The following is a 24,388-nucleotide window of genomic DNA, read 5'->3' on the forward strand; positions in this document are numbered from 1 at the left end:
TGAATGTCGTGTCACAAATTAGCTGATACGACACCAAATACGTTCTTTAATTTGAGGGAAAACTTTACCGTATCGACAGGATGAACAGTAAATGTTTGACAGTTACGAAAACCATTCTTTTTCCAATGTTTTTTTTTTTAAATTTACTCCTATTTGGGACGGAGACAATCGGAAACAATGAAAATCGGTCCAACCGTTCGCAAGTTATATATGCTCCAATAAACCCGACTTTGTTTATATATATTTAAATAACATAAAGTTAAGTTATCAGTGTAGTTTTTATATTTTTTTTAATTGTTTGTATAATGAAATTAAGTACCTAACTAGGATTGTAAATAAAATACTATGTTACACAAAAATACATTTATTCTAATAATACTTTAGCCGTTACAATCAGTTAATAATGGACGGAATATTAAATCTACATCATACAAATAACTTACGTAAATCCTAACTTTATTTACAATAAAACAGTCGTGTTCCAATACAATTATCCAACATCCAGTAAGGTCTAAAATTAATCCCAGAGAATAACTAGGATTCATAAAGAACTTTCTTATTTAATTACGTGCTAAAAGCCTCAAATGTTTTCGTGAATTCAATTCAATTTACAAAATTTAAACCATTTTTTAACCTGATTACAATATGTTTAATTACCTAGTTTTGGGGAAATTAATTAACAACGAAAATTGTGCATTGACGTCAATTGTATGATAATTTCTTGACATCTTACAAAAGAACATGCTTTTATATTAATAAAATAATTGGATACCGTTTAATGATGTCAATTGAGGCTTATAGTTTTTCAGCAAGACTATTTTATACATGTAATTAGCACATCAGATCAGCCCTTTGCCGCAATAACTCTAACCGAATTTCATGTTCCCTTGCAGCTAATCTAAGGGCAGTTATACTTGACGTCGCGTCGTCCACTTGTATGGACTCACTTCCTGGTGAAATAGGGGGGGAAATGGAAGGAGCTGGCGACCGTGACCTTTCAGAGGATACCCTGATCTCAGAGGACACTCGAGGTTCGGTGTGATCCGTGTATTGATGTGGCGAAAAGCGTGGCGCTTCGGGTACGGTCAAATTAGCTAGGAGCGAGTGGAGATGAGCGGGCGATGAAGCGTATAGCGGGTAGAGCGGCGGCCGTGATAGCGGTGGTAAGTATTGAGCTCCAAATAGTGGGGTGTTCGCGTACCTGTCACCAAAAATAAAAATTACATAAACAAACACATTTGACAAAGTTGTATCAAAATTTAAAATCTTCAATCACCGTGACCACGCACGCTGTAAAGTAACTTTATAATAATACAAAGCTTCAATCCGTTAAAAAAGTGTTTTCTTTACATTTAAAAATTTTCACCATTTCATTAAAAAAATAATTACCTGAATGAAACTAAAGCATTATCAAATGGCTTTCTCAAGCTAAAGCCTAGTTGAGACAGAGGGTGAGGGGGTGGAGGTAGACTCGTCGGCGGGGGGAGGGGTTGTCCACTTCCTAGATACCCGCTGTAGGGGTGAGCGTGTGGCCCTACCTTTTCTTGTTTACGCCACTTCGCCCGACGGTTTTGAAACCATACCTTAGGAAAGAGGTTTTATTAATAATGATTTCTTACTCAAATTCAACAATCGTAACATGTCTGTGGTGAAAATGCAACAAGTAGTTTCATACATAGACATTTGGATAGAGAAATAGCGGTGAACAATGAACGCTCTAAATTATAATACGCTTAAAAAGAGTTAATATAAATACGACCATTCAAAATTATTACATCTGGAGATGAAAAATAAATTCTGCAATTGTGAAATCTATAATCTTGCAAAGTCTATTAAAATTAAGTTCACAAGAGATTCCGCTTTTGTCTGATTGCAACTTCAATTATTATAATAAGAATACGTATTGATGAATAGTTTTTACGCAAATAACTAACGTGACACGATCCTATTACGGAAATGTACTCGTATGTGTTAATAAACGGTGGTTAAAACCCGTTAAAATATTTTCGCTTTATTATTAAGACGTTATAAACCAATATGGCACGTATGATGGCATTCCTGTTACTCGTAAGAGTACGACCATGGTTTGAGGCCATTAAGAGATATTTATTGCCATAATTATTGGAACGTTTATGGCTTATTAATGACTAATTATTCTCTAGGTATTGCTTTAAGTTTTTAAGGGTAAAGGTTTAATAAGATTGCGTATCCATATATAATAGTAATGCAATGATAATATACGTTCCTACTTTGTCATTGTATGTAACTTTTTATTTTTCAAATTTTTATATATTACGGACAATATAAATTTTCAATTGAGTTAGGATTAGATGTAGATTTTCTTTCGATTTGTTTAAAATAGTAGTAATTCTTGTCCAGTGTATATTTTGTGTTTTTAGTATCAAAATATATAAAGCAAACAAGTAATATTGAGCAGTGTTGGCCCTGTGGCTTCAGTGCGAGTCTTATGAGGTCGTAGGTTCGAGCCCCGGCACCAATGAACTTTCTGACAATGTGCGCATTTAACATTCCCTTGAACGGTGAAGGAAAACATCGTGAGGTAACCGCCTTGCCTTAGACCCAAAAATTTGTCGGCGTGTGTCAAGCACAAGAGACTGATCAATAGGTTGTAGCGCCACTGATTTATTTATTTTATTTATGTATCAAAATAGTCTTGTAGAAAAAAACAAACCATTTATTTCACCTTTATCGATTTAGTTTTTAGTATTTCTAAATACATATATTGCTGTCATTGTAGTAAAGGTTGATTTAAATATCGTTACTTATTTATCATTGTGTAGCCTAGGCTTTGTATGACACTCGCAAGAACAAATTTGCATAAAACAAATCTAACAATATTTAAAAATACTAATGACTCAACGTTAATAATCGCGATTTTTCTTCGAACAAAGCGCACTTAAACGAAACGTGTAATCATAATCCCATTTATGTAGAGAAAAACCGCTTTACTTTCGTTATAATTATTTTAATGCCCTCTATTCGATTGTAATAGATGTGATTCTATGTTTTTATCGTAAAGTCGTTAAGTTGTGCACTCAGTTAATGGGAATGTCCCTTTAATCAACGGTTAATGGGGACACCATCATTAAGTATGGACGTGAGAAAAATATTAACATTTAAAATTTGACGAATACTTTTTTGTTTCTTTGTAATTGATCGTTATTCGATTGGCGAAGGTTTAGTGTTAAAGTTTTATTTTCTATTGTTCTATAATTATGGATACATGATAAAGACAGATTATATGTCAGAAGCTACGCGATTTTCAATCCGTTCGTGCGTTCAAGGTATATTTATTTATAGACTACTTTCTCAATAATATTCATGCAAAGCAAGCATACAGTGAAAGTAAATATCGTAACGATATTTGCCCAAAACCATTCAAAGTAAAAAAAATAGTTTTGACTTAAGCACTCATTTTTCTTGCGAGTATTACATCGTTGTATACGAATAAACTGATTTCAATACTGTATATGTTACAATAAAGACATGGTTTAAAACGCGCTTAATTATAACAATTATTAATTTATAAATTTACAATTATTATGAAATTTTTCGAAAATTCGGCAATAGTTATCAATTATATCTCTCACTGTCATACCACATATAGTTTTGTAAGAATTATGTTAGTTGGAAAAAGTTATGATGTATGTATAAAGCCTAAAAGATTTGCCTGTTAAAAAGTGTACAATGTATTTTTATTGTTATTTTTGTATTCCTAAATGCAGTTTTTTAATGCCAGTTGGCTAAATTAAAAAAAAAATAGTATTTAAAATAAAATGTATGACGCATAAGTATGGCTTTTTTAATTGATTTTTAAGACTGTATCTAATATATTACGTCATTTATTTCAGATAGAATATTAGGTTTATAAAAATACTCACTTGTATTCTGGCTTCAGTCAATCCAATTTTCAAAGCAAGTTCTTCCCTGAAACAATAACAATATATAAAAAACATATCTATATGGCGTTTCTCTCGCTGAAAATTAAAAATTAAAAATCTTTAATAATGTAAAGATGTCGTATTATTTTTCAAATGTCTAGTACAAAGTGCGTGTTAGCCTTGTGATGTGGGACTCCTATCCCGCAGCCGTGCGTTCGAATCACGAACCAATACTCTTTTGTTTCTATGTACCTTAGATCCAAACGGCGTGTTTCTGGCATAAAAGGCAACAGATACCTACTTAAAACTGAGGGTATACCAAGGGTTGTAATACCACTCGTTTTTTAGTACTATTAGAAAAATTAAGGTTTTATATGAACATTTGTCTTTGAAATTTCTAAGTACAAGTTTCTAAATACCTAGTAAAAACATCGGGATAATGTGTTCTTCCAAAGGCTTTTTCCAACTCATCCAACTGGTAGCTGGTGAAGGTCGTTCTGTAGCGGCGTTGCTTCCTTCTAGGAACGTCTTCATCGTCAGCCCCACTGCTGGAGCCAGGACGGTCAGGGTCCATCGATGGAAGATCAACAGACGATACGTGTTCAGATACACCCATCGTTCGATTCTAAGGAAAAAGGTTTAGAATTATGTCCATTCGTTATTTTAACATAGAAGAGGATATCGTGAAAAAGTTACACTTAAAAAGCGTACTGCGCGTGCGACGCAATATTTCAATATGTAATTAGTATAATTAAACGTGTTCTAAATGAGTAAAACAGTTTGTCAAGACAATGTTATCGATAAATCGAAAAGAAATATAGTATATATTCATGATATTCCAGTGTAATAAATCGATTTTATTAACATTTTAGAATGTTTATTTAAAATAAATTGTGCGATGAAATTATGGGTTAATAATTTTCTAAGCATCTTCATGGATCAGAAATCAACATGTTGCACTTAACCGCAGCTTAAAATTTATAATTATGTTATTTAATTGCCATACCTTAATATTTAGTTAACATTAGGTACTAACTAGATAACATTTCTAGTAGATTCTAAATATTAAAACTGACAATTACAAGTGAAATAAGTGACTTATTTAACATTAAAATAAGTTCATGTAATTTAAAAGTAAATTAGGTATTTCAACAAAAAGTAATTAGTTAATTATTAAGTTAATTAAACTTTTATGCAAATGCTACGGTTAAATTAACAAAAAAATTCATCTAGAATAAAGTTTGATACTCTTTAATTACTATTAAGCATTTAAATAAAAATCTACGGGATTAAAACGCGTTAATTTATTAGGAATTATTCGACATTAATAACCAACAGTTTTCATATACTACTACGACGTATCATTGGGATCAAAATAACGAAATCTGACCCCTAAATGCGTTTTAATCAGCAAAATTACTATATACATACATAGTTATATAGGGTGTCTCAGTAAGAGTGCACTTTTTAAAATTGTAATATTTTTGTTTTCCTGCAAGTGGCAACTCTGAAATTTTACAGGTGTCACCTCTGTTTGTTCCGATTATTAAAAATGGAGCACTTTTTGAAAGAACAACTCGTTATAATTGTGAAAACTCATCACAAAAGTAACGCTGAAAACGCTCGCAAACTTCACCAAATTTTGAGCCGAAAAAGTGCAACTAATGTGTCAACCAATCGAAGAGTGGCCAAAAAATTTGAAGAAACTGGGTCAATTATGGATTATAAGAATCCTTTGCGTCAACGTACCGGTCGGTCCCTTGAAAACATTGCTGCTGTAAACGAGAACACTCTCGTTTTCTCGGCGACACCGCCGAATACCCGAAAACATCATTTCGACGCAGCAAATTTTGACTAAAGACCTCCACCTTCATGCGTACAAGATTCAGTTAACTCAGGAGCTCAAACCAGCAGACCAAGGAAAGCACCGGCAATTTGCTCAATGAGTAATGGAGCAAAGGGAAGTCGATGCCAATTTTTCCAAAAAAGTCTTTTACTCCGATGAACAGAACATTTTATCTCACGAAATTTTGATGTCACCAAGCCACCAAGATCGTGCAATTTAACGCCGTGCGATTTTTTCTTTAGGGTTTTGTGAAATCTCGAGTTATATGCGAATAAACCCGAAACCATTCCTGAGCTCCAATCGGAAATCCAACGCGTCATCGGTGAGATACAGCCACATCTCTGTGCAAAAATCATGGAAAATTTCATGAAATGTGTAATGGCCTGACATCAGAGCCGTGGAGGTCATTTGCCGTATATTTTATTCCATACTTAATCGGAACATGTCTTCTTTACAATACAATAAAAATTTCAGAACTCTGTCATAAAATACTTGTCTTTATTTAAAAATGAAAATGTGCACTCTTACTGAGACACCCTATATAATCGATCCTAATAAAATAATGTCATAAATAAAACCTTATAAACAAACAATATTTTCGGGACAATTTTAAAATCACTTATAAATAAATTATAAATATATTTCACTGAAAATGGGAAAGAATAGAAAGTATGCAATTAGCGTGAAATATCTTTTCTTCGAATTCTTGGTCAGAGACCGCTAATAGCTGATCTATGATGCAGAACGACACCTGCCATGACATCTGTCGTTTACGTGACTGTGAAAAGCTTAATTATGAAAAAGCTACGCTTCATTGCTGTAAGTTTTATTCGTATGTTATTGATAAATACATAAAAACTATAAAATTATGTATAGGTATTTATTCCACACTAAAACTTTATACGTATCAATGCGTTTAAGTTTGCAGCGGGTAGCTAGGAGGGACCCGGGCCATAAACAACTAAAAATAATTAGTAGGTATTAAGAAAAGCTAGACTAGGCTAGTTAAATTTCATACAGTAAGAAACACATTTCTGTTTATTTTCATTATTTTATTGAAGTCATTATATCTCCAATAGGTCACCCTGAAAGACCGACCCTCAAAACTTAGTGTCGCAATAAAAACTATGTTACTGTACTTATAATAATAGCATAATTGTTATAATAGGATTAAGTAACTTGTAACTTTGTTACTACTATTAATGATTTTATTATAACAAAGTATTTTTCGTATTCTTTTAGAAACAGCGCATTAAGAAGGATCTGTATATTCCAAATAACTTTTATATTAATTTATAGTTAATTTTATATTCAGTTAAATTAAACTCTACAACGGTATCTATGAGAATTTAAACTAGTTTCAAGTACAACATAAAAACAGTTTCATTACGATAAAAAATGTTTTAATTAAATGAGGGTAATCAAGAAATGTAGTTTTCCGCTTGAATAATCAATAGTTGAATATATTAGGTTGGAGACTTACATTTCCAATGAGGATATATAAGTTTTATTGAGAAAGAAAAAGACATCTATTTTACGTAATAATATTTTCTTACTTCTGAACTAATTTTAAGATAATGATACCAAATGGAGTTCGCGGAAAATGATCAGTTTGCTGCGTCAAAAGTGCAACTCCCGACTTTAGTGGAGTGGACAAGAAGGTAAGCCTTAAGCCTTCTAAAAAAGATTTTTTTCGCCAGAAATCGGACTTCCGTATAGGAAAAAACTAAGTGCGTTAACAACTAAGTCATACGGCACATTATTACTTAATAATTAAGAGAGATGTAAATGTCGATCAGTAAGGGTAAGTGACCTTAGATGTGGCGTGAATCTTGATGTTTCGCTTGCGATAGGCCTTTGTTCCATTACAAAAAATGTACGTAACCTTTGCGTTGCATTAGGCGCATTAAATTATTATAATGCAGTATTTAAGCATGCCCAGAGATTGATTAAAAGCCTTGTTATTAGAAAATATTTTGGAATTAAATAAAAAAGTTCTTAATGCTAAAGTCACGAATGCGCTGATGTGGAAATTTTCTTACAAATTTTGTTAAATTTTGTTTTTGATCGTGCCGGTCCACTTACTGCATTATTTAATCCAACTTTCATTTAAAAAATTAATTAGGCCTTTGGCTAAAAGCTTTATCGTTGTGCAATACATAATTACAAAAACCTATAGGTACCTACTGTATTCAAAAGAGTTGTATGATTACAATTACTTTAGTTGTATTATTACTGTTGTACGCTCAGCCAAATTGTTAAAATATATTGTAGTTTAAAGTGGATCTGGTAAAACTCTTTAATTTAAAAATGTGGTTTGCATCAATTAACTATCATAAATCTTCGATTCTTTCACTGCTAAATGAAAATACTTTATTCGTAAACCGTTTTTTGAACTTTTTGAACAATTTTTCTTCTGTTTATTTATTTTACAGATATATATTACATTAGAAAACCACCGTGGTCTGTATTAATGTAACAATATCAGGAGCGCGACAAATGCATATAAAAATAATTCTTAAACTTGATTTTATGTCGCTTAGCGTTACCTAAAAAGGGTTGTAATTAATAATAATCATTTATTTATATCAGTATATAGTCAATCAAGAACAACGCAAATAAGTATTTTTACCGTGTATGTCTGCAGTCCGCCATTATCCCATGTAAGGGCAATCTAGCTTTAGTTTTAGCGTAATTGGATTACGAATATTATTTACTCCAAGAGGCTTACTGGCAAGCTATTGTGCGCTATCGGCAAAGGCTGTTTTGTTTTGGGTAGTTGCGCCAGCGCAGTAAGAATTAATTAAATTTTAAAAATAACGTGATTGGGGCTAAAAAAAATCATTTTAGTTGAATATAGTTTAAACACGTGAAGACTTGTCAAATTTTTTTCTAAATATACTTTTAATAAATATTTCCAAAATCGAAATATATAACCGTTTTAAATAATATTTGTAAAAACCACCTCATTTGCAGGAAGTGATAGTTTTAGAAAATTGACATATATGAGATATAATAGAAAGTTAATTAAAATTATTACTCTATAATTAAATTATAAATTATTTGCATATATTATCCATTTAAATATCTATCAAAATAATTTTCTTATATGGCTATTCAATTAATATCTTAACGAACATTCCGACAGGTTTTTAATGGCAACATTTAGACATTATTTTCTTATTAATTGTAATTTATTATTTGAGTTTGCGTATGTAAAATGTAAATTAGTTTTAAATTAATAGTTTAATGTACGTAAGTAAAAGCACATGAGCTTATCTAAACCTGAGTAATTTCTATAGGATAGACGAATTTCTGCGTTTTATTGTGATTTTTATTACATGCCTCCCATAGCAATTATTTTTTGCTGTGAATCGAACCCAAGCACTCCGGGTTACCGCTATATGCGCTAAGTCAGTTGTATATGTCAAAATTATCCTCATAATGGTCTATTTGTTAACAGGAATATATCAATTATATTTCTTGACTTAGGTAGGTAGGTACTAAACTTAATGACTGACAAAAACTAGAATGAACTTAAATTGGTGCATTTTACAAATGTAACGTAAAACAACTAATTAACGCAAAAACTGTTTTTGTAGAAGTAAAATAAATTACCAAATAGTTATAGAAATAAATAAATACGTAACAGCGCATCTCAACAATCCATCTGCTGGACAAATACAAAATAAATTTGAACTAAAGTCATAAAGTAACGAACAAAAACACACATAAAAATGTGTATTACAAAGTAGTTAACGACAAAGTAACATTCAACTTTATTCTAACAGCTGCGAAATTGTGGAAGGAAATCAATCTATTGGTTAATTAATTTATATACCATTAGCAATAGACCTCTACATAAATAATGGTATTTACATTTATTTTTACATTCTAAATTCAAAAAACGTGATCGGATTACTCATGCGTCTGCTATTTAATAGAATTATGGTGACCACACGGCGCCTCATGGATTATACGAAGATTATAATAACCGTTTCCATTAGTTCCAAGTAGATTATCTACTGTTTTGTCACCAGGCTCGTGGCATTAAAAATTTGAAAATGGAATTCGATATTTTAATGATTTTGACAAGTTACTATTTATGTTATTTATGAAACTGGATAAAGTAATTATTATATAATACGTTAACTTGTAAGCTATTCATTTTTTATTTTTTTATTTTAGCGTTATTAAGAAAACAAATAATTAAACTTATTATTTAAACAATTATAAACTTCTGTTGTCTATTATCAGTGAGCTATTGGTCTTTCAAACCACTGTAGTGGCTTCTTGATTCATATGCTACACAAGCTTGTTGTTCTGGATTCAATAGCTAATGTCAAAATAACATAGGCACATACAGAAATACGTCTGCCCGTATATGACGTAGTTAAAACATTTAATCTGTTGGGTTGAATTGTCAAAAATGTGTGTATAGGCCTTATCAGGTAGCGGACAGGAATCCGTCACGGATGAGTCAGCCACTTTTAGCTTATCTAGAAGACTCAAATCTCAAACACCATTAACACTCGCTAAGGCTAATGGACAAAAAATCTAATCCCCGATATTTGTATTGCAAATATATTTTAACAGCTTTAAAAATAATAGTTTCACTTTTAATTCTGTAGACAAACAGCAGTAGGTCCCGCAAGTTTATGTTCATAACGTAGGCCTCGAATAGAATGTTTTGTCTCGTAAATATATGTTTAAGCGACACGAGAGAATCAAAAGCTTATATATAGACATATATAGACATACAAAATACTTTGGTCTCTGGACTTATTATATTTATTTATTCCTGAATAGGGCTTTTCTTTGTATTAAACCGTATTTTTGAAATCACCCTATCACATATAACAAAAAGTATATTGTGCTAATTTGCATAACAATTAAGAAATTCAGAGCACACGAAAAACATAATTCAAATCCAATCATTAGTTCATTAATCTAACACAAATCTAGCCTAATTTCATCACGGTAATGAAACAAAAAATTTGATTACAATTAAAATTAGAGATAACATCGCATCCGACTTTCCTATTAAACGCCGCTGGTAGCGCCGAGTAGCGTGTAATGAGAAATCAGAATGTTAATTAAGATCTAATTAAAGCTAATACAATCAATGTTGCTTCTGAGGCATTCGCAAGTCATGCCCTGAACCAGCGAACAAAGATCTCCAACCTTCATACGTGTGCATAACAAAACAAGTGATCCGAATAATCAGAAGCATATTAAGAGGCCATTGAAATTGGTGATGTTAATCGAATTGAGATCGTCCAACCCTTTAGTAAAAAAGTTAGGCTCGGGGAACCTATTGTGATGTGAGAACTCAATTTCGTATGCATTGAAATAGGTGATAGCGTTGTAATTGCTATAGAGATATCAAGTGGTAATTGGGTAGAAAGAGATGGAATATGCCTAAATTATTGAATTTTGACCGCCTAAGTGAAATACCAATGTTTATAAGAAGTCAATAGATAATAAGTATTATTTAAAATGTTTTAATCATATATCCAATCACATGCTTATCTTTTACTGGCATATACTATTTTTTTTATGTTACAGGAGGCAGACGGGCAGGAGGCTCACCTGATGTTAAGTGATACCGCGCCCATGGACACTCACACTGCCAAGCGCGCTGCCGGCCTTACAAGAATTGGTACGCTCTTCTCTTGAAGGACCCTAAGTCGAATTGGTTCGGAAATACTTCAGTGGGCAGCTGGTTCTACATAGTGGTGGTGCGCGGCAAAAACTGCCTTAAGAAACGCTCAGTTGTGGCACGAAAATACTAGCCTAAATCAGTAGTAAACTAATCAGTACTATAATAGTAAATAAATATTTTTGCTGACTTGCGGCGTTCTTTAAATATTTAATTAATCAACCGTTAGATATAGTTAATACGCATGGCGTATAACTCAGTATCGCTACACTTCTGGGTCATTGTATCAGCTAGTTCACCTAAATAAATTTTTCAATAAAACTAAGGCAGATATTCAATAGGTACGGGTTAAAGATAGTTCCAATAAACACGCTATGTTTTGTAGTAGACTCAGAAACATACACAATCTCTCAATCGAATAGTAACCGAAAATATGGATAATGTGAGGGTTTTTAATAATTTATTTTAAATTAAATTAAACATTACCCAATAAGCGGTATTAATTGTGAAACATATCTCCGGATACCGGCGTAACTTGTGTAAAACATAAAACGTAACTTTTAAATTTCAACCTGTATAAAACCATTCTTTCCTTTGTAATAAAATTTTTATTAACAAAACGTCGAAAAATCTCTCAGCCATAAAACACATCCATTAAAGTTATAAACAGATTTAATACGAATATGAATACTATTAACGAGATCACTATAACGCGCCCATTGTATTCGTCCAGTCTAAACATTTATAGACGTCACACGATACAAAACTTACCATACAAGCTATAAACATAACAGGAGGAACCCCGCTGTTTTCAATTTTGGGTTTGACATAAGCCCTAATTCAATAAAGCAATAAAATTCACCTAATTATGCAAATACATTTAAAATTGAACCTTTTTTGACCACAAAATTATGATGGCACTGTCGTGTTAGCGTTGATTAATGGCGGCTCTTTCGTAATCAAAATACTGTCATTAGGATGCTAATTGTTGTTGTTAATTAGTGATTGGGCGTGTCAGAAACAGAAAATGTGTTCGATTTAATTTAAAATTTGAATTTTTGTTAAATTTACTAAACAATACTACTTCAATATAATTAAGAACTCCGAGATGTTTATTCACAATAGCATTAAAATATTATGGACGGAAAAGTGAAGTTAAATTAACAACCATGAAGATGTTTAGATTATACTAAAATTTATAGTTATACGCACTTAAATTTTGCACAGTTTATACCTAATAGTTTAAATATTATAAAGTAATAACTTCTTATAATCTGGAATGATCAGGGTCTGATGAGAAATTTGGTATTTTTATTGTGCGTATAAATAATCTAAATATATAAAAAATAAAACTAAAGTATTGAAAATTAAAAAAAAACTTACTTGAATTACGTAAAAAGTTCCTAAAACAGTGCACTCAATGTCAGGTATCCTGGACTGAGGATGCGCCAACACCACAGAACACGTAACACAACAAATTAATAAACTATGACACACGAACGCCTTCAATCGACTGGTTATGAATAAGCATAGACGATCGAGCCAAAAGCGGGGAAACAAAAAGTATATCGGCCCAAGACTCCGCCCTGCGAAACACCCGACCAATAGTCGATCTCGAATACAACGTCTGACGGGAGGGTGGGATTACCGCGATACGAGACCCAAGTTCGATACCGCTAATTGACTTTATCAACAATTGCCTTTACTGGCCACGGTCACGACATTACGCTTGTTCATCAAAAGCCTTCGCCCGGTTATGACGGTGTTTAATTCGTTTTAATATGTACGCACTTAATTGAACATCTATATCTAATAGACAGTGTCTATGATTAAAAATATGAAGTAATGTTCTGTTTTTATATATAAGCACGATGTAATTTACCAGTGAAAACCTGTAAATAGTTTATTATGTAAAATGTATGTAATAATATACATAAAGCTGTTTATGTCACACATAGTCTTTTTCTAAATTATATTCACTTACTTCAATTTCATCCTAGAGTTTTGTTTTGGCTAAAAACTTTAACATTTGAGGAAACTGAGCACATTTTAGTACGAATTCGATAGTTCGAGACATACATACATTATATACTTAACAACAAGCATACACTCACTCACTCACACACACACAACCACGCATGCATAGAGTAAGTTCATAGAATCGTCAGGGACACTATGAGAATTACATTTCATTTTATTTAATTTTTTACCGGCTTTGCTTCTTAGCTGGGTTTTGTTTTGTTTTGTATTATTTTCTAACAACTGTCTCAATATTGTATAAATAAGGGAAGTAGCGAGCCAACGCCAACACAAGTGCCTCTGAGTACTTACGGGGGCTGTCTCAACTTATGTACATATTTTATGTATAATTTGAGATACAATAAACATTTTCGTTTCATTTCAGATTGCGATGATTTCAGTTATATATAATATCTTAGTGAAAATAAAACTTGAAAAAGTTACATCATTTGAATAAAACACTATTTTGACAAACACCTGGGATCCAATAATATCCAAATTAAAATCTCAAAAAGAAACACAATCCGCGAAAATAGAGGACACCGTGAGCCATTTTTGCCAAAACCCTCCATCTTTTAGTCGATACCAACTCCGGGGAAATACATACAGATAATGCAACTTTCTCTGCAGCTGTGATACTTTTTGACATTCAACATCTTTTGTCTTCAGTCACCGTGACCACGCACGCTGTAAAGCACGCGAAACGTCGGATAAATTTAAAATTATGTTAAATAGTTGTAAATTTATAATAATACATAACTTCAATCCGGTCAAAATAGTGTTTTATTCAAATGAACATAAGTTATGTTAATCAAAGACAATACTAAAGTTACATCATACTTTAATTAGTAGATTTTTGATATATTAAAAAAATAAAGCGAACTTCACTGATTTTGTACTCTTCTCTACAAACTTGCCATAATCCTGTCTCTTAATTGTCACTAGAAACGCAATTTTGCTTAACATTTAATGTCCTCTATTTTGTTATTAAATATGACTCAACGGTTAATTCAACAATAATTTGTATAATTTATATAAAATTACATCGTGTTAAAATATTGTAGCCTTTGTATAAACACGACAATTCTAAATTCAAATAAACGCAAACGCGGACGCATTAAGCACAAATTACTAAATAACTAGGATTTCCTCCGACCATAATTACAACACAAATTACTCAAGTAATAACATATGAATAATAAACAGATAAAACATACTGTAAATTACACTAAATATTTCCCGCGCTCGGTCGAATTAGCCCGTATTTAATTTTGGGAAAATGTAAAAATAAACGTTTTTATTTGTGTAAATAACACAATAAAACCGGTGGCTATTAGGGGCACGATACGTAAGTCGAATTACAAAGATACAATCTTGTCGCAATAATTGTTATTTTATGTCGTTAGGCCGATTGTGTAAATTTAGTTAGGGGACACTTTATTTTTTAAATTCAATATAGTCCTAGGGATCTGTATATCCACAATAATTTTTTGTTCATGAATGTATTAATGTAATAAAATAAATTATGTTTATTATGGAACATAAGATACAGGTATCACTTATTCCACGTCATTAAATTATTAAATCCCTACTCATCAGCAAAGAAGATAGAGGGTGTACGCCGAGAGAAAAAGCCGGCGTAAAAAACCCTACTCTTTTAAAATAGCAAATCATCAAACAACACTCATTTTAAAACACTCACAATGGTATAAGCTTCAGACTGTCTGGAGGCAGTAGGACTACCTAGATCTATTATCGTAATAATACTGAATACTATGGACATAACAAGGAAATAAATAGTAAATAATATAAGTATACCACCGACGATAGATCAGGTTTATAAGATTTTACTAGCACATTAAGGCTTTTGAAATGAAATTCTGATTATTGATCTAACTTACTTACTAAGATTTTAATTTAAAAGATTATCATATTTATTTATTTACCTATAGTAATAAAAACGTACGGAATCCAATTTACATTCGAACTCCTTTCGATCGGACATAAATTTCACCGCACCGGAAACGGACGTGTTAGAAAAAATTACGCATTTCCTCAACGGTCAGCTTTGCAGTTATTGCAATAAAGATATAATTATTTTGAGTTCACTGGGTGCTTCCGACACATACGCATTTGAATTAAAAAATGTACGCGACACAACAGAGATGCTTTGATGAAGAATCTTTGCATAAAATGCTATACAAATACAGTCTTTATGACAGTATTATTAGAACTATTTTGGTGTAATTGGCTGCGCTTGTCGGTCAGTCTATTGCTTACCAAAATCAATCAGTGTGTTATTAGATTTTTTTGAACATCCCAGTTCTCCGGATGCGACAATTGCTTCGTCGCCTACTTTGATATTTTTTGTCTCTTGAAATGTATCTTTAATCAGGTTTATAATATCTTCGTAATATGCTCCGTAACTGATATTCTATTTTAAATTTAGTGGAATGAAAGAGATTGGAAGCCGTTATTTTCATTTTATTGATTATTATAAAAACCTTCATAAATTATGTATAATCTAATCTCATATAATAATAATACTAAGCTTTTGGTGTGTTATAATAATAATAATAAAGCCCCTTTTATTTCCAATTATTACAAAAGTATTAAAAGCTTAGCTTGTTGTATACATTTTTTTTCTTGTTATCATAATATCCTAACTTCCTTCAGTAGGTAGGTAGGTACCATTGCTCGGAACCCCTTCACGGATAAACTTCGTTTTTGCTTCCTGCTAACGCTTCTATTTCTTCTATCCACCTATTTGGCGCGTTTTCCGATGTGAGTTATACCAATTCATTATAATTTTTCTAGGTGCGCAATCAACTAATCGATTGTAAGTTATTTTCCCGTAAAATCCTAAAGAAATATTCTTAACAATACCACCAACGCCGTCATGATAAGCATCAACCACGAACTAACTCCGAGACGAAAGTAACTCAATATTTGTAATGACATAAAATTGATCATCTACACTCCAGATCCTGTCTCGTCACGAAGTTCCCACTAACAAAATTTACCAGCTTTTGTGCGTCCGCCACAAAAAGCAAATCAAGTTACTGAGCAAAACATATAAATCGACAAACAAACACCATTACCACGGACATTTTCGACTGCTATCCGCTCGTGATGGCTACGTTTTTCAGGGCACTGACGTGATCTCAGCCACCGAGGTGCAAAGATCGCTTGCGTTCAATCCATTGCTGACTTTGTAGCCAACATTTGTAAGGTCATAGCTTTTATCAATCAATGAACGTTGGAATTTTTAAAGTTTACTTGTTGTTGAGTAGTGTTGGAGATGCGGTGAAGGGATTCAATTCAAGAGTTGTCTTTTTGGTTTTAGCTAAACAAACTCCGTTGGCCCCCGCCTGAATCGATTGGCCGCGGACGGCGTAGGAGAGAAGGCGTGACACTCAAACCAAATAGCTATTAACGAAATCAATATTTACTTTATATTTTCGATAATATATTAACGTAAATGCAAAATAAAGGAATGAGATTCTTGCATTTTATTTTTACATCTCCAGACGAGGTTTACTCGTAAGCGAAGAGCCCTATTAGTCTTTAATATAGGAAACCCTACAATGAGATATGGAACAATACATTATCGTTTTTAAGTATTTTTTAAAAACGATAATGTATAATACCGACTTGAGACAATGGTCATTTCGTCGAAAATCAAACTCAGGACCTCATGATCTCACGCTCTTTACTTTAACCACTTACGTTTCTAAAATTAAATATAATATCTTTAAATACAAAATACTTAAAGTTTGTATAATTTTACAAAATATTTTATAAAGATTATCTTAAGCCTGCTTGGCCCCAATAGATTAAACCTTCATAAAGATTAAAACAAATTACAGCTTATAGTATTCAGACAGCTCTTTCAAAACAACAATACAATACTTAAACGTATATGCTTCTTTAACAATACTTTTAATTATAATCGGATATAGAATTATCTTTATACATGTCCCTTTCAGGAAATGGTAAGTAGAGTTTTGTAATTAAATGGCGTAAAATTAAATACGTAGGTGGTACAGATACAGGTAATTTTAATATGTGTGATATTGCATTCGTTTGTTAAAGTGTGAATGAATTGTCCAATAAAAAATAGCGATTGTGAACACAGCATCAATTCCAACGAAACTTCTTACATATTCTCAGCCATCGAAGTTATCTGTAATTGTAGAAGAAGGGTTAGTGTTAGGGTTGTTGGACTCATTTCCGCAATTAAACACTTAATTGGTCCGTTGTGCGTTTAGTCCTGGCTAGTTTAGCCAGCCTAGCTCCTTCCAGAAGCACAGAAGTCTCCTGGGCACTTCACAGGGTTCCCGGAGCGACCTCACTGTTCCGAGGATTTCTGCACGGATTGTAGAAGAAATATCATTGTCATATCTAAAATTGTCGGCTACTGTAAATGTCAACTGAACTTTCGGGATCCTCTCTTCTATAGTAACCAGGCATGTATAGAATCATAATATCTGATAATAACCCGCCAAAAAAATTCAGTTGGGTAAAATTTTTCCCCATTACAGTTAACGCGTCAGCACTTTCAATACATAATTCAAAGGCCCTTCTAATTTATCTATACTATGGTTTCTTTTCTACTTTATTTGCGATAAATATGCACAAACGGGTAGGTACCTTCATTTGCTGTGTATTGTGTAAAACAAAGTAACATAGGGGCATTAAATGAAGTGATTGCTCTCAAGTGATCGTTAAATTTCAGCAAGTTATTAAATATACCTGCTTCATTTATGAGATTGAAAATGTATTTGTTATTTTAATAGAATTATAAAGCCACCATATATAATATTTAATTACAAGGCTAATGCATGTGCATTGGTACAATGAGAATGTTCTCATTGTACCAAAGTTTTGTTAAAGTAGGTCTTACTAACGGTGTAATTTGTACAACAAAAGCTTTCTACTTAAGGCTGTCGCATAATTGTCGTAATAACTAAATAATAATATATCTTTCCTCCATTGAAACTTACTATTATATAACAGATCGCCTCTACTGGGGCAAACACTATTTTGTACGAAGGATTCTTTCGATTCAGGATACAGTTTCGAACGTGTAAAGTTCTATCATTTATAACTATAATTTAAACGTACTAATAGTAAATGGAACAAGATTTTTGCTAATAATTAAAATCATTCTTAATCTAAACCCTTTTTTAAATTAGTTTCGTTAAAATTTTGCCTATTTTCCTGTAATTTCATATATCTTTGCATCCATCGCACCATCGCATCTTCCACCTATCAGATTTATTGCCAGGCAAGCAAGGTTCTTGATGGGTTTAAGTAAACTATAAGTTAAACATCTAAAACCCACATAATTCGTCTCGCGAAGGCATCTTTCCACATCGCTGCCTTCACCGGATGTTTGAGAAAAAGCTTAATAAATAAAATTTCACGAAGACAATACACCAAGTTACGGCGATTTACTATAATTTCCGGAACACTCTTTAAAAAACCATTTACGAAGTTATTGGAGTGATTATGGCAAAAAATGTCGCGACGGAGCCGCAGATTAAATAACACTTAGGTATTTTGTTAGCTGTGTATAACAAATTCAAAATAAATTTCGTAATATACACAACAATCGGGAAACCTAAAAAATCAAACGGACTTATTTTTAAAAAGCCGCCAGCCAACTTAAAGAAGAAAAATTATAGACTAGGGGAAAATGGAAATGCTCTATGGATAGTTAAAAAAAATATAGAAATGTCCATTAACTTAAACAGTTTATTTTTATTATGCCATTATGTTCAAGTATTGAGAGATTTTTTTCCAAGTAATTTATTTTCATATAAAACACATTATTTTGTAAATAGATGTAACAATACTAAATACTAGAGTAACAAACGCAAAACGACCAGTTAAATACATATAAACACGACGTCATTTTAAACATTTTCATCTAAGCAGTTAAACCAATATCAAATATAAATTTATGACCGGTGAGTAGTTCAATTTGCTGTAATTTGCAAAAGCCTTAATGACGTCATCTAACGAATAACACCAATATAATAATAACTTCTTTATTTCATATTATATCCATATGTAGTTCTGGTAAGAGTTAAAAATTTGGTCTTAGTTACTTTGTTAATTTTGATTAGTTAACAAAACAAATGAAATTATATTAATGCAGTCCTTTCGATAACGCTATTGAACTGAAAAAAAAAAAAACTAAAAATTGCCTGTATTCGAGTACTAAGGTTACATTTTAGGTTTATGTTAGTATTTATTATTAGTACCTACACGACCTCCTTATTCTTCCATTTGTCTCTCATCATCGCCACTATTTTCCTATTTTTTCCCCGTATTTTTTTAATTTCCCTTCTGTTAGGGTTCCCTTCTTTTTCTTTCCACTGGGCCATTCCAACTAAACTCTTTGACCCACCTGTCACCACAAAATTTAACTGTTTGAGTGTGTTACGACGTCTGTTATTTTAGTAATTGGAATATAACGATATTGGAGTTATGAACTAAATATTGAAATTCTTATTACGAACTAAATATCGCTATTAAAATTACGTGTATTCAAGAAAATAGTTTATCCATGGCTGTATGGAGTCTTTCCATAATACTAATTTAAAAAGCTTGCAACTAACACATTATGTACGTCAAAGTACTTATCTCATCACAATAAGCCCATTACGATCATTAATCATAGTACTAAGGGGATTCGCCCAGTTGCTCCCATCAACTTACATCTAACAGTAGAAAGTCTAATCGACTTTTAATTAGTTAGATAAGGCTTATTACACTGACATTATTGTGACAACAGGCTTCTGATTTGGGGTACCGCATTTGAATATAGACACGTAAAATCACTGGTTATATCCCGGATGTCCGGTAGACTTAACCGATGATATCTACGTAACATGAAAAATTGTGTTTTTACACCAAACAAGATGAAGATTTTGCATCGCTCTCTATTCCTAGTAAAACAGATTTTCTGGATCCTTGGCAAATAGGCCAAATTGAGCTCTGTAAAGGACCTGCTGCAACTGAAGGCCAGGTATTGTCGAGAGGTGGCACAGAACAAGGTGCGCTGGAAGATTCTCATTTTGGAGGCCTAGAAACTTTTTGGGTGCGCAGACTCAGTGGAGTGAGTGTGACTGAGTGTTTGGCCTAGTCGCTTCAGCATGCGACGCTTATACCTGATGACATAGGTATCGAACCTACCTAACCTGTGAACCTACAATTTGTGAAGACATCGAGAGGTATGTCAAAGTCAAAGTCAAAATCATTAATTCATATAGGTAACAGAATGTACACTTATGAACGTCAAAAAAGAAATTCATATTGAATGCTTCTAATTTTACATTCACTGCCAGTTCCCAAATCAAGGGCGTAGAACGGAAGAGAAGAACTGGCAATAAACTTTCCGCCACTCTTTTTAATTGCCAAGTTTTTTGTTTTACACAATGTTTGTAAGGTGCTGCAAACACCATGTTCCACATGACATCTTAAGTAATCAATAGTTAATTAATCATCATAAAATAAATTAAAACAAAGATTTCTCTATCAGCAGGCTTACATTCTCGTGGGAACAACACGCAAAAATTGATTAATATAATTGTTATACTTAAGACCCAAAAAGACGACAGCGTGCGTCTGACACAAAAGTATGATACTAGGTACTCGTATGTACCTATACGTATGTACTTGCTTATTACAAAAAAACAAATGACTACGAGACAGACATAGAAAATTGTAGCGCTACTGTTTTATATTAACTAGTAATAGTTTTAAAATTAGCCCTTTTAGAAATAAAACAACTAAATTAAAAATTAAGTAAGTGTTTAAAATATTATGTTATGACTTTAGTATTTTATATAAATTCTTGTTACAAAAACAAATGACCGAGCATTTTGACCACGTTTGTCTAATTGGTTTGATAATTCCTAATCTGATCCAATATATATGCCATTTTTAAATAACACTGAGTTGGTATATCTCTCTGGTACTCTTTTCTAGCCAATTGTATAACAGAACCCACAGTCATTTAAATATTCACAATTTAGATTCAACTACTGCGAGCGTGACACGTCCGTAATGTGGTTTTAACTGATGCTAATGCACCGTCTCTGGAGCTTGAAAATTACATCAAACATTATTTAAAAATAAGATACCTTCGCATAAAATCAGCACCGCTACTCTTTTTTATAATATATATTTTCTAGCAAATTCTCCGACTATATTGTCGTAGGAGGTATTGACGTACGTATATGTACAACTTAAGTAAATGGTATTGGTAACCGGGATGATCACTCATTTATGAGGAAATGGATATTATATAACAAATTTCTAGATCATGTAACCAAACGTCCGCTACATAAGTTTAAACTTTACATCAAGGAAACCCTAATAAAATGGATATTATGAATAAATAAGAACACATAGACGATAACAATGTGTGGGCACTAATACCGCTATAAGATAGTGAAATAGCGTAAATTGACATGCATGAGTGTACAAATTGTACCAAGATGAAAAAATGACTTTTGAATTGAATTGAATTAAGCACTAGTACCTATTTCTTTTAACAACTTTTTATATAACATTTACAGCAAATTCCAGAAAGAGGCCTCTTACGCCCGAACCCATTAAACTATCTCAATACATAATCCACCATCTGCGATAGAAATCTCAATCCAAATGTTGTAACAAGTGTGCCAATCACCAATCGACGGATTGTAATAGCCATCTGTTAACACAAGCTATCCATGGGAGGTCGTATCGGTGTCTGTGGATAGACCTTTGTATGAAAAGGACAATTAACGAAAGCTTGATTTAAACAGTTAATTATTTTAACAGATATTAACTTACACCAGTTTTTTTAAATAATTAAAAAAACTGTTTGTTATGTTTTAAACATACACAACATATGTTAATGTTATTTGTACGGTTTTATTTACTTTATTTGGTTTACATCAAACATGAGTGAAAACTCGGTAAAATGGAACGACAAAGGTCTTCGTAGGGTTTTGTTATTGGGATGCAGATAGGAGATCGATCGACTGTCACGGTTTGATCTGAGATTGTGGATTGATTATTGGGTTCTGGCGTTAACCTATTGTTCAACATTATTTCTTTTGAGTTCGTCTCTATTACTTTTATTCCCGGTATAAACAAACTATTGTTCAGTGTTATCCCTGTCGTATACATTGGAAAGTCCGTCAGAACATGTAACACCGTCTCGTGCCGCTACTCTGTAACATAAAATAGCGATAGCGATCCTAACGATTGGTTTCCCATCTGTAGCTTTAAAGTCGCAACTTTGCATTTGCGATACATAGAAGTTGATCACAATCATTATCACTATTTTAATAGAATACCTACTGCGGAATTGTTGCTGCATATATTATATCCAGTACGTAGGTACTAGACATAATATATTTAAATGTTTATTTTTATAACATCGTATACGTGGAATAGGATGTTCTATGACAGTTTTTTTAATACCTTCCAGTTGTCTTATATCCCGGCTAATTCTAGAAAAAGGACATTTGCACATTTAATGCTTTTCCCAGTAATTTAATCAAATTAAAATTCAATTCAAACCCATACGAAGAATCATCGCAACAAGAATCAATAAAATTCGACGTTAATTCAATGATTGGTCGATTACTGATCCAGCGAATAGCATCAAATGATACGTTGTATCAGTCCCACGCAATCTCACCAACACATTACGAGACAATTTTCACGGCTTCATAATTTAATATAATCCAAAGGAATAGAAACAACAATAAACGAGCTCAGAAAAGGAATTCTTATTACCTTATCTTACGGGTCAAAATCCCGCTCAAAGACTTTTTTCGTAATTCGATTCGTATCGATCACAATAAGTTTTTGATTAGTTTTGATTGTGGATGGATGTTTTGATTTCCAATTTGCACTTGCGTTTAAGCGCTAAATAGCTGCACGTAAAATAAAGGCACTACCGATAATATTGAAACATACTTTATGGAATTCTCAGGCGTTTCTCGTTTCGCGTGGAAAATATTTTTAAATCGACGGGGCGTGATATGTCTCGACGAACGTTTGTAACGACGGAATGGGAAATCAGCTTTAATAGAAAAGTTTTATATTTATTCTCTAGGTTTTGGCATTTATTGTCTATGGTAAATCTTTAGGCAGTAAAAACTCATTGTTACACAGCGTTAAACTAAACAAATATAAGACAGAATATACTTATAAGCTTAACCGTAATTGTATTCATTTCTGGATCAGTTTCATAACTTTTTGAAACCCTAATTATTGTTCCCAGAAATCGAACCCAAGTTCAAGTTATACAGAATATCAAAGTCGTGATAGATCTTGTATAATAAAAATTGTAAATTAAACGTATACGAAATAGGCGATAAAATAAGAATATCAGTCACGTACGAACCGCCCTAAAGCTGGGTATAATTTCGATTCATATTTCTTTATCTACCTACTTATTATTGGAATAGCCGATTAGTCATATCCGCTTATATATTAAATTAATCATAATGATAGTACTGTGTGATTACTCGTAATCTTTCTTTTATACCCTTATTTTTAAACATTATCTAGGCTTAATAAATATGTATTGAATGTTTGGTCCATATAACTCTAAAGTTGTTTAAAAAAACGGATTTTAGTACATTTATTAAAAGCATATCATCCGGAATTAAAATTATCGAATTACGCTAAATATATTTCTACCATTTAATGAAAAATTTTAATAACATAGAATATTATATAAAATTTCGACTCAACAAATGCCAACGTCCATACCAAGTTGAATGCACCGGTTCTCGTCCGATCACCGAAGTTAAGCAACGTCGAGCGCGGTTAGTACTTAGATGGGTGACCGCTTGGGAACACCGCGTGATGTTGGCTTCTTTTGCCTTTTATAACTTTTTTTTTTATATTTATATAACATAGTGTATTCATCTGTTGCTA

General features: G+C 32.4%; 1 protein-coding gene and 1 non-coding gene across 2 annotated transcripts; one reads left to right on the forward strand and one right to left on the reverse strand.

Annotated features, from left to right (window-relative positions):
• Positions 1-659: 659 nt before the first annotated feature.
• LOC125051364 (homeobox protein aristaless-like) lies at positions 660-12,920 on the reverse strand. The gene is made up of 5 exons (XM_047651619.1): positions 12,794-12,920; positions 4,322-4,527; positions 3,903-3,948; positions 1,390-1,583; positions 660-1,201 (listed from the first exon to the last, which is right to left on the reverse strand). The coding sequence occupies exons 2-5, from the start codon at positions 4,516-4,518 to the stop codon at positions 832-834; spliced, it is 807 nt and encodes a 268-aa protein (XP_047507575.1). The 5' UTR covers positions 4,519-4,527; positions 12,794-12,920; the 3' UTR covers positions 660-831.
• Positions 12,921-24,206: 11,286 nt separating this feature from the next.
• Positions 24,207-24,325, forward strand: LOC125051445. The gene has a single exon (XR_007117287.1). It is a non-coding gene; the product is annotated as a 5S ribosomal RNA (ribosomal RNA).
• Positions 24,326-24,388: the final 63 nt, after the last annotated feature.

Source organism: Pieris napi, chromosome 7 (genome assembly GCF_905475465.1).
Source record: "Pieris napi chromosome 7, ilPieNapi1.2, whole genome shotgun sequence".
NCBI classification, from domain to species: domain Eukaryota; kingdom Metazoa; phylum Arthropoda; class Insecta; order Lepidoptera; family Pieridae; genus Pieris; species Pieris napi.